This window comes from Tupaia chinensis, unplaced genomic scaffold (assembly GCF_000334495.1).
Source record: "Tupaia chinensis unplaced genomic scaffold, TupChi_1.0 Scaffold142716_1, whole genome shotgun sequence".
Lineage (NCBI taxonomy): Eukaryota > Metazoa > Chordata > Mammalia > Scandentia > Tupaiidae > Tupaia > Tupaia belangeri.
Window position 1 is genome coordinate 4,488,904 of NW_006202562.1, and position 11,733 is coordinate 4,500,636.

Genomic DNA, 11,733 nt, shown 5'->3' on the forward strand with positions numbered 1-11,733 from the left:
GCACATAAACTGGTTAATAAAAATTTAAGTATATAATTAATATACATGATAGTGGGACCAGCAGATGGCTTAATGGCTACATTGCTGGACTCCCACATAGTTGATCGCAGTTCAAGTCCCCGACCCGGCAGCTTAAAACTCACACCAGGTGTGTATGTGTGTGCGTGTGTGCCCAAAATCCCGAGAGGAGAATGGAAGATAAGGGATTGTGGGAGGTCATCCCCCCAGGGGGTGATTTTTTGCTTTCTGTCTCTTGGTCTCTGCCGAGTGCACACTCCCTATAGCAAAAATATTTCTCTCGACAAAAAAACACACACATATATATATACATATTCATGATATATATATATTCATGACAGTTTTTCTTCCTTTTTCTTCCCCCAAATGGGATCATATAGCATGGTCTGCAACTTTTTTCCCTTGAACAGTGTGCCATCGATGTTCATTAATAACTTTGCACAGATATGAATGTAGCTGAATCCCAGCTGCCCTGCACCATTTTCAGTGACTACACAGCATTTTCCTACTGATGAAAATTCAGATTATGTGTAATACCTACAAATCGGGCTATCCAGATAGTTGTTGATCCTTGTCTATGTATTTTTTGCAGGATACTTTCCTGGAGACAGATTTGATAGATCAAAGGGCATATACTGGGTTTTGGAAAAGTCATGATGCATCTTTGCACAGAAAAAAACCACGTCATGACTTTTCTGACAACCTAAAACATTTAACATTTCCAGACCAAAAACAAAAACAAACAAACAAACAAAAAAACCTAGGGCCTTCCCTGTAGCTTAGTGGTTGGTTACGGGAGCTAGATCTGACAGAGCTGACGGTGGGTTCCTATCTTGGTCCCACCAACTTGAAAAACACAATAAGCGCATGTGCATGTGTGCCCCAAATCTTGACAAGATGGTAAAATGGAAAAGGCATTGTGGTATCACCACACCCTGTGTGTGGGGGGAGGCTTTCTCCCTTTCTTGCTCTCTACCTCTCTCTGGCCAGTACACATGCCCTCTGGCAATTAAAACCAAAAAGCAATGCCACTTTACAGTTTCATCAGCCTGGGGCCCCATCCTTATTCTCCAGCTTTGCCTATAATGCAGTCTCTCTGTAGGCATTTACACAGTACCAACATTTTTTTTTTTTTTTAGTTGCCAAAGGGCAGTGTGCTCATCAGAGAGAGAGGGGGAGAGAGCGCTTTCAAATGGGGTGTGGTCACACTTCAATCCCTTCTTCGTTTTCCACCCTGCCATGGTTTTGCGCATGCACATATATACACTGCATGTTTTTCTTTTTTTAAAGAGATTTTGGTTATAGGGCACATGCGCTTGCCAGAGAGATAGAAAGTGAGAAATCACACAGGGGTGGAGGGGTGGTCACACTGCAATCCCTTCTCCTCTAGTCTCTCGGGATCTTGGGCACACATGCACACGTACCTGGTGTGAGTTTTAAGTGGCCGAGTCCAGGACTCCAACCATGGTCAGCTGCATGGGGGGTCCAGTGATATAACTATTATGCTATCTGTTGGCCCTACCTTGCATATTTTTAAGTTGCTGGGACCAGGATTCAAATCAAAGTCAGCCATGTTGAGTCTGACTCCCTTAACCTCTAGGCAACAGGGCCCACCCTACAGTGGCGATATTAATCCTTGGTGTACGTATTGTACATATTTTCCCCAGTCACATTTTCTAACCTTCTTTGTGATATATTTTGCTTCACAAGGACTTTGAATTCCTATGGAATCAAATCTGTACTATTTTCCAAAGCAGAGCCCATGCCCTTCATTCCTTTTTAATTGGCCAGAGGACACACGCACTAGCTGGAGACAGACAGACAGAGAGAGAGGGAAAGTGAGGAAGCGCCCTATAGAACATGATCCCTTGTCATCTCTCTCTCCTATTGTGATTTTTGGGTATGCATGCAGACATGCCCAGTGTGTTTTCAAGCCACTGGGTCTAAGACTCAAACTGCACGGTCAGCCCTGTGGGATCTAGCCACTTTAAACACCAGCCATGTGAGATCTAGCCACTTTAAACACTCTTCATTCTAACGGCTAAACCGGCTCAGAAGGCTCGAGTCACTTTCCATATTTATATTCCTAGTTTGTATCAGACCTGGCATCAGAATCTAGCTTTATCTACATAATGCTCAGCAACAATAACAAAATAACCACAAATACGATTAATGTAGTTGTGCAATAGAAACTAGGTTGGAACAGGGCATCAGTGAAAGGAGACCGAAGGGGCTGGCCAGGCCAGGAGAGTCCTGTAGAAGAAACAGAATTTAAGCTGAGCCTTGATGAATAAGCAGTATGTGGGTTGTTGGGAGGAAGACAGGGCATAGGGAGGAAGGCAGGAGCATGCTGGGAGCGTCCATGGGATAATGAGAACACCAACCTGTCCAGACCACCAATGTATCCAGGACAGCCAGGGAACAGCCGTCCAGAGAGGAACTGCTGGAGCCCCAGAAGTGATTTTCTCAGTGTGGATCAGCTCCTCTGTGGAAGCTCAGCTCTCCATCCCCTTAATCCAGAAGCCCACCACAAATTCAGGTTGATGCGAAAGTGTCTGCTGGCACCAAGAGAAGGGGCAGAGCTGACTGCAGGCCTCCTCTCCGGCTGGCCACCCTGAAAAGGCAGAGGGAAGCATGGCAGCAGCAGGCAGCCTAAGATCCACCCTCCGGTGTGCCACCCCCTGCCGATCAGAATGCCAAGGACTAGGTCTTGAACATCATTCCCTATGAAGGGTGGGAAGAAGGAGGGGAGTCGAGAGGAATCGTGGGCTGAGCAGGAAGCAGAATGGAAAGCAGCAACCGTGGCCAAGGAAGCTCTCCAGAAAGCAAAGATGGTCAGGGGCACCCATTGGGGAGAGCCATCAAAGACAAGGGCGTGGAAGAAACCAGCTGATTAGACAAGTTACGGGGTCATGTTTTGTTCCATCTCTCTACCCTCCCTTTCACTTATTCCCACGTCTTCATACCCCTCATACTGTGTCCTCCCTGTCACTGGGAGCTGTCCTCTGCCTACCCCCATCGGACACGCACGTGTCTTGAACCCAAGAGTTCACGTGCTGGCTGCCTCTCACGGAACTGTGGCCAAAGTGGGTGACACGTGTCCCCAGTGGAGTGGAGCGAACCAGTACTCTGCAGAACTGGAGTGGAAGTCCATGGGCCGTGCCGCTAGCCCTTACAGTGCTCTGGCTCCTTCTGGCCAGAGAGGGAGGTGATCTGAGGTAGAAAGACATCAGCGTGCAGGGAGGCAGCACCTGATGCCTGGTGGCATCTGAGCTTCTAATTCCTGACACCTGCTAGCTGCACGCTGACCCTGCTCTGGCCTCTGGGTCCAGTCCCAGCAGCAGACAAGTCGCCCTTTCCGTGTAAACTATTTCAAGTTAGAGGCCTGTAATCTGCAACCAAAAAGAGCTAGGCATAGTACAGGATGAGTTTAAATGCAAATCAGTGGCCTGAATTTCCACATGCAGCAGTACCGAGCTTTTCAAAAATTACTTATTAAATTACTAGAACTAAAACTGTTAGAGGAATTCTGCCACAGAAGAGAGATCTGGGGCCAACTCATGGCATACTGGTTAAGGAATGTGGATCCCACGTGGCTGACTCTGTGGTTCAAGTCCTGGACCCAATGGTTTGAGAAACACCAGCTGCATGTGCATGTGCACCCCAAACTCCAAGAGGATGGAGAAATGGAGGATTGTGGTGTGACCATTCCTCAAGGGGGGTGCACTCTCACTTTCTCTCTGACCAGTGCACACACCTGATGACAAACTAAAAAAAAAAAAAAAAAGAGAGAGAGAGAGAAAGATTCCTAAATAGCGATTCCTAGGTTTCTAGAGCTTATATCCCACGTCTTCCATATCCCTCATACTGTGTCCTCCATGCCCACGGCTGCCAGTTTAGTTCAGACCCTTGTTTCTTGTATAAGTTATTTTTTGCTGTTGTTGTTCTAGGGTGTGTGTGCGTGTCACAGAACGCTCCTAGAACCCTCTCCATGCTTGTGGAGAAAGAGAAAATGAGAAGCACTCCCTGGGGGGATGGACACACGGCTATCCCTTGACCTCCATTGTCCTCTTGAGATTTGGGGCATGCACAAACACACTCCTCGCATACTTTTCAAGCTGCTGAGTCTGGGACTTGAATGGCGCAACCACAGGGGATCCAGCACCTCGACCACACCTGCCGACCTGTATCGATTGTTGTAACAGCACCCTAATTGGATGCCACACCCCGCATCAATTCCTGAGCTCATTCCCTACCAGTTGATGCTGGCAGACTTCCCCAAACACGAATCGAGTCTTCCTGCGGTCTGTAGAGAAAGTCCAGATTACATAGCATGGTATATACAAGGTTTTCCAGGGCTGGCTCCAGCCAAGCCATCCAGTCCCACCTCCCAGCGATTTCCAACTTGTATCTTGTGCTCGTTTGTCATTCTCTGACACAACCTTCCCTGGGCTGGGCCCAGTTCATTGATTTAAACTGCTTCAGTTGCACCACTAACTCTGTCAATAGACCATGAGAGACTTAACGTTGCTTTGGTGCCACATGTACACGCATGCACGCACACGCACACATGCACGCACACACACACAGTCTTGCTCTGTTTCGATCCATCATCCTGCCTCAGCCTCCCAGCTCACCACGCACTTTTCCCTCAAGGTAACACATACTTACTGAGTATGCTAGGCCCCGGGTACTATCCTTATTGAGTGTGCTAGGCAAAAGATACACAGAAGATAAAACTCAATTGGGAAATAGATACATGGAAAGCTACGCAACTTGGTAAGTATCAAATGGTGCAAATGAAAATTTGACTTTTACTTAGCAGATAGAAAATGTCTTTTTAAAAAATTTGCTAGAGGGAGGGGTCAGCAGGTGGTCAAGATCCTGGACTCCCACATGGTCGACCACAGTTTAAGTCCTGGACCCAGAGGCTTGAAACTCATGCTGGGTGCATGTGTGTGTATGCCCAAAACCCTGAGAGGAGAATGGAGAAAGGATTGTGGCGTGACCATTGCACCTGGGGAGTGATTTCTTGCTTTCTGTTCCTCTCTGTCTCTCAGGCGAGCACACCGCCTGAAGACAGAGAGAGAGAGAGAGAGAGAGAGAGAGAAGGAGTTTTCAAGCGCCCCATAGAACATGATTGTGCCATCTTCCCTTCTCATCTCTCTCTCCTATTGTGATTTTTGGGCATGCATGCAGACACGCCCAGTGTGTTTTCAAGCCACTGGGTCCAAGACTCAAACTGCACGGTCAGCCCTGTGGGATCTAGCCACTTTAAACACCAGCCGTCTGGGATAAAGCAAAAATCTCTAAAAGAAAAATTTGCTAGAGGCCATGTGTGCTCACTAGAGACAGGGCGGGGGGTTGGGGAGGAAAGAGAAAGAGAGAAAGCACCTTCAGGGAGGGTGGCCATGTTGCAATGCTGTCTTCATTTTTTCTTTCAGGACTTTAGGTACAGGCACCTGATGTGTTTTTGAGCTGTCAGGTCTGGGGCTCAAACTATATTGATGGCCATGTGGGATCCAGCTGCCTTAACTACCATGCCACTGGCTAACCTGGAAATGTCTTAAAAAAAAAAAAAATAGTATTTTGAGAGACAGACACAAAGACACAGATATAGGGACTTCCAAGGGGTTCTCGCTGTGCTACGAGCCCCCTCCAGCCTTCAGCCAGCCAGGGTCACTGGCACCTGTGAGCACGCTGGAGTGTTCAGGTCACCCTGAGATCCGAACCCTGGCTGGGCCTTCCCTATTGCTCCAGTATCATGCAACAGCAACCGGACTACTACCTTTGCCCTGGTAGCTGGTCTGGAAATACCTTTTTTTGCATTTTTTTTTAATTGCCAGAGGGCTGTGTGTTTTCCATAGAGAAAGATAAAAGTGCCATGGTGGGGTGTGGTCACACCACAATTCCTTCTCCTCCATCTCCCCATCCTATCGGGATTTGGGGCACATGCACACACTTGCCTGGTGTATTTTTCAAGCCATCAGGTCTGGGATTCAAACTGTGCAACAGGCCATGTGGGATCTGGCTCCCTTAACCACCAAGCCATGGGGCTGGCCCTAAAATTTTTTTGGAAATTTTTAGTGATCTCATGCCTTACTCTTTTTTTCTTTTTTGAAGGGTGGAGTGGGGAAAGATTTTTGCTATAGGGTATGTGCGCTTGTGAGAGAGACAGAAAGTGAACAATCACCCTCCAGGGGGATGGTCACACCACAATCCCTTCTCCTCCATTTTCCTCTCAGGACCGTGGACATGCACATGCACATGCCCAGTGTGAGTTTCAAGTCACCGGGTCCAGGATTTGAACCATGGTCTACAACGTGGGAGTCCAGCAACGTAATCAATATGCCATCTGGGGTCCCTCATGCCTTACCCTTTAAACAGTATCTTGCTATGTTGCCCAGGCCAGCCTGAGCTCACAATCCTCCTGGCTCAGCCTCTGAGTTGCTGGGATTTCAGGCACACAACCCCCACCCAGCTGTCAGGTCTGACTGGAAAGTCAACCCAGGTCATCCATGTGTTCCCAGCCTGCAGAGTACACTGCCACGACTGGGTCTCAGTGCCTTTGGACACGGTCTTCTGTCTGGAATACCATTTCTACCTTCTAATTCCTTGATCTGTAAAAATCCATCTGAGAGGAGTCTTTGAAAGCTCATGGAAAACGTGTTTTCAGAAAAACCTATATAAGGGCATCAATCTTTTTACACCAAAATATCCTCATCCTTTAATTTCTCCATAAACTTTTTGAAGTCCTCAGGTTTATCCCATCAGCCAGGTCACCCTCCTTGACCCTCCCTAGCCCACTTCCTCTCCTCAGATGGCATGAAGAGGCTACTCCTTCACACCGTGAGTTTCCTCAAGCACAATTACCACAGCGCTTCTTAAACTACAAATATTAATTCCCTTCTCTCTCTCTCTCTCTCTCTCTCTCTCTCTCCTTCCTTCCTCCTTAACCCTACCAGGCAGCTTCATGATGAGCAGAGCCTGGGGCTAGCAAGTGGCATGGTGGTCAAGATGCTACATTCCCACATGGCCGACTGTGGATCAAGTCCAGGACCCAGCAGCTTGAAAATCACAACAAATAAATATATAAATGTTTAAAAGAAAGAAGAAAAAAAGAACAGAGCGTGTCCTGACTTTTTCACTGTATTTATAGCACAGTACCCAGCATGCAGCGGGCACACCCCAGCTGTGTACTGGGCGAGGGACCCAGCGGGCAGAGTGCATGCTCATGTGGGCTAAACTTTCTCCCTGGGCACAGACTCTGCCACGAGGCTAGCACACAAAGCAGGAACAAATTCATATGGACTGACTGTACTAACCACAGAGGTGGACCTCAGGGGTGCACTGCACATTCGATACTGCAAGGCCTTCGAGGTGTTTCTACCTCGGCGTGACATATCCCACCGGCAAACAACCTGTGCAAGAAGCTTTTCTGTTTGGGTGACCCCAGGATTAACCAGCTGATTTTCTTCCAAGAAGAAGAGATTGTCTTTATATCTGGTTTCCAAACAGGGAGGATAATATGATTCAGCTTTCTGCTGCAGAACATCACATGACACGAGATTAAGGGGGAGAGGTGTCCCGAGATGAGGCGGCTCAGCCCTCAGGGGTCTGCCCTATAGCTCAGTGGTGAAGCGTGGGGCACTGGGAGCTGGATTCCACACCCGCCTGGCCAACTATGGTTCAAATCCCAGCCCCCAGAGCTTGAGAGACAGGCTGGGTGCATGTACTATGTGCCCAGGATCCCAACAGGATGGAGAAATGGAGAAGAATCGAAATGCTCTGTCTCTAGTGAACACATGCGCTCTGTCTGCAGGCCCAGTCTGCTGACACACTGTCACTTCTCAGCTATCTCTTTGACACACGGGTCACCAATCTCGGCGAGAAAGCAGAGATATTTTAGGAAATATGTCCTTTTATTGCTCTTATAAAGAAAGGAGTGAAAGGAAGAAATAAATCGGTGGTTTGGAAATCACACTGGGCCCGTGGACATACGTGTCCAAAATCCTGAGGAGAGAATGAAGACGGGATTGCTATATGGCCTTCTCCCCGGGGGTGCTTTCTCACTCTGTTTCTGGAGAGTGCACGCATCCTATAGCAAATTTTGAAAAATAAAAAATAAAGCAAACATTTTATGGAACTTTATGATGGCTAGTCTAACCTATTATTTAAGCTTATTTAAACTAACCATTATTATTTTTTTTAATTTGCTATAGAGTATGTTCACTCACTGGAAACAAAAAGAGAGATAGAAAGAGACAATGTGAGAAAGCACCCCAGAAGGGATGACCACACCACAATCCCTCCTTCTCTATTCTCCTCTCGGGACTCTTAGGCACGCAAACACACGTGCACAATGTGTTTTTAAGCTGCTAGGTTCGGAAATCGACAGAGCTGGCTATGGGGGATCCAGCCACCTTAACCCCCATACCACCTGGCTGGCCCCTAACCATCACATTCTTACAGCTGAGGAGAACCGAGGTTCAGAAGGACTAAGTAGTATCTGCCAGCACAGGTTACAGTTTGGTAGAGCAGATTTCATCTGAGTCCATCTAATTCTAAAGCAGCGTTGCTTTTTTAACTATACCACAGACCTCTTAAAGAGAAGTATCAAGAATGAAAACGAACATTTCCAGCTGTGGCTGTAGTCTCTGCCACCCCTGCTCAGCAATGCCGTCCAGCCTGGGAGCAGCCATACGTGAAGGAGCGAGGCTGGGACCCAGGGAACTGTAGTTCCATCGCTAGCATCTGAATTCCACACACTTCTCGTGCAGCTGGAAATGCTATTCATTTTTCTCAACCACTTAAAAATATAAAAATCATTCTTAACTCTTGGGCTACACAAAAACAGGTGCCAAGTGGGTTTTGGTCCAGTGGCCAAACTTTCCGGATCCCTGTTCAATACGATAGCTGTGAACAGCAGCCACCATGAGCACATCAAGTGCACCTGGTCCACACTGAGGTGTGCAGTGAGTGTGAAATTTCGAGGAGGGGGGCCAGCAGGCGGCTTGGTGGTTAAGGTGCTGGACTCCCACATGGCTGACCATAGTTCAAGACTGAGGCCCAGCAGCTTTCTTTTACCCTCTCTTTCACTCCCCCTCTCTGTTACTCTGTGGTCAAAGTAAAAATAATAACAATAATAAATCATTTTAAAAAAGAAATTACAAGGAGGTGGCTCTTGTAAAAATGAAAAATCCTTAATAAACTTAAATTCACTATACATGAAAACAGTATTTTTTAGATATACTGGGTTACATAAGAAATATTTAAGCCCACCTATTTCTTTTTACTTTGTTTAATATAATTACTACACAATTTAAAATTACATATCGAGGCTGGTAGGTGGCGTGCTGGTTAAGGGCACTGGACTCCCACATGACCAACTGCAGTTCGAGTCCCGGACCTGGCAGCAGCTTCTTTCTCACTTTCTCTCTCTTATTCTGTCCCTCTCAGGTCAAATTAAAATAGATAAATAAAGATAAATGGAATAATTCCTTTAAAAAGTAAAATAAAGTTAAAAAATAAAATAAAATTACATTATCAGTGAGGTCTAGCAGGTGACATGGTGGACAAGGTAATTGACTCTCACATGGTCAACCACAGTTTAGATCCTGGACCTGGAGGCTTACTTTCTCACCTTCTCCCTCTGTCTCTGGTGAGCACACATGCCATATAAAAAGTTTTTTTGTTTTGTTTTGTTTTTGTTTTTGTTTTTTAATAATAAATGAAAGGGAACCAGCAGTTAATAATGGCTATATCGCTGGACTCCCACGTAGTCAACCGTGGTTCGCGTCCCGGGTCGATGGCTTAAAACACGCTGGGCACATATGCGTGCGTGCCCGAGATCCTGAGAGAAGAATGGAGGAGAAGGGATTGTGGCGTGGCCCTCCCTCCCTGCTTTCTAACTCTGTCTCTCTCCGTCTGTCTGGCAAGCACACGCGCCCTATAGCAAAAACCTCTCAAAAAAAATAATAAATAAATGAAATAAAATTTTTAAAAATTACAAGAGTGTATAATGCTTCGAGTTCCTACTTCCATTGCATTCCTCCCTTTCCTGTTAGGCACGAGTGGCGCAAGGCGAGGGTCATGCACGCCGACTTCTCATTCTCAACGTGAAGACAGCTCGACTGCCAAGATGGTCAATGTACCTAAAACTCGAAGGACTTTCTGTAAGAAATGTGGCAAGCATCAGCCTCACAAAGTGACCCAGTATAAGAAGGGCAAGGATTCCCTGTATGCTCAAGGGAAGAGGCGCTACGTCCAGAAGCAGAGTGGCTATGGTGGGCAGACAAAGCCAATTTTCCGGAAGAAGGCTAAAACCACAAAGAAGATTGTCCTACGGCTTGAGTGTGTTGAACCGAACTGCAGATCCAAGAGGGTGCTGGCCATTAAAAGATGTAAACATTTTGAACTGGGGAGAGATAATAAGAGAAAGGGCCAGGTGATCCAGTTCTAAACTTTCAGATTGCTTTGTTCTCTTAATTTTGAGCAGAAAATGCTGAAGATACAGAAAATTTATCTGTAGAAAAATAAATGGTGATATTCTTAATCAAAAAAAAAAAAGAGTGCATAATGCTACTAATTGTAGTTGTATTAGGTACCATCTTAAAAATCTACTTCCATATTATTTGAATTGTTTTACAACAAGCTTCTATTTATTGAGTCCTTGGAAAAGTCAGGCTGCATTTTCACATAGAAAAACACATCATGGGGACCAGGAGATGGCCTAACAGTTACGATGCTGGACTCCCACGTAGTCAACTGCTGTTTGAGTCACAGACCTAGGAGCTTAAAACTCATGCTGCACAAACACAAACATGCATGCCCAAAGTCCCGAGAGGAGAATGGAGGAGAAGGGACTAAGGAATTGCCATCCCCCCTGGGAAGGACAGGGGTGATTTCTCTGTCTCTCTGGCAAGCACATGCGTCCTACGGCAAAGATAAAACTCTCCGCCCCCCCCCCAAAAAAAAAAACCCATCATGACTTTCCCAGTGACCCAATATTTTTTTATTGATTTTTTTTTTTTTTTTTAGGTTTTTGTTATAGGGTGCATGCACTCACCAGAGAGGGACAGAGAAGTGAGAAATCCCCCCTTCCATGTGGGATGGCCACACCACAATCCAGTACTTTAACCACCATACCATCGGCTGTCCCTTATGTCAGTAATGCAGATTATAATAAAACAATGCATGGACTTCAAGTACCACATGAGCTTGTACTTTAATTCCATTTTCCATCAACTTTTTAAAAAAATATTATTTATTTGTATTTATCATTATTATGTCTTAATTTGACCAGATACAGAGAGAGACAGAAAGCAAGCCTCCAGATCCAGGAATTGAACCATGATAAGCCACGTGGGAGCACGACACCTTAACCACCATGCTACCTGTTGGCCCCAAAGAGAATGTATCTTTTTTTTTTTTTTTTGGAGAGGTTTTCACTATAGGGCACGTGCGCTCACCAGACAGACAGAGAGAGATAGAGAGACAGAAAGCGAGAAATCACCCCCCAGGGGGGATGGCGATGCCACATTCCCTTCTCCTCTGTTCTCCTCTCGGGATCTTGGACATGCATGCACACGCGCCCGGCATGAGTTTAAGCCACCGGGTCCAGGACTCGAACCGCGGTCGACTACATGGGAGTCCAGCAACATAGCCATTATGCTAACTGCTGGTCCCTCCATCAACTTTCTAAAGTCCTCTCAT

At 46.3% G+C, this 11,733-nt stretch overlaps 1 protein-coding gene across 1 annotated transcript; it reads left to right on the forward strand.

The window, feature by feature from the left end:
• Nucleotides 1-10,123: 10,123 nt before the first annotated feature.
• LOC102490301 (60S ribosomal protein L36a) lies at nucleotides 10,124-10,586 on the forward strand. The gene has a single exon (XM_006163625.3). It carries the CDS (start codon nucleotides 10,160-10,162, stop codon nucleotides 10,478-10,480), a length of 321 nt encoding a protein of 106 aa, XP_006163687.1. The 5' UTR covers nucleotides 10,124-10,159; the 3' UTR covers nucleotides 10,481-10,586.
• The last annotated feature ends 1,147 nt before the right edge of the window (nucleotides 10,587-11,733 follow it).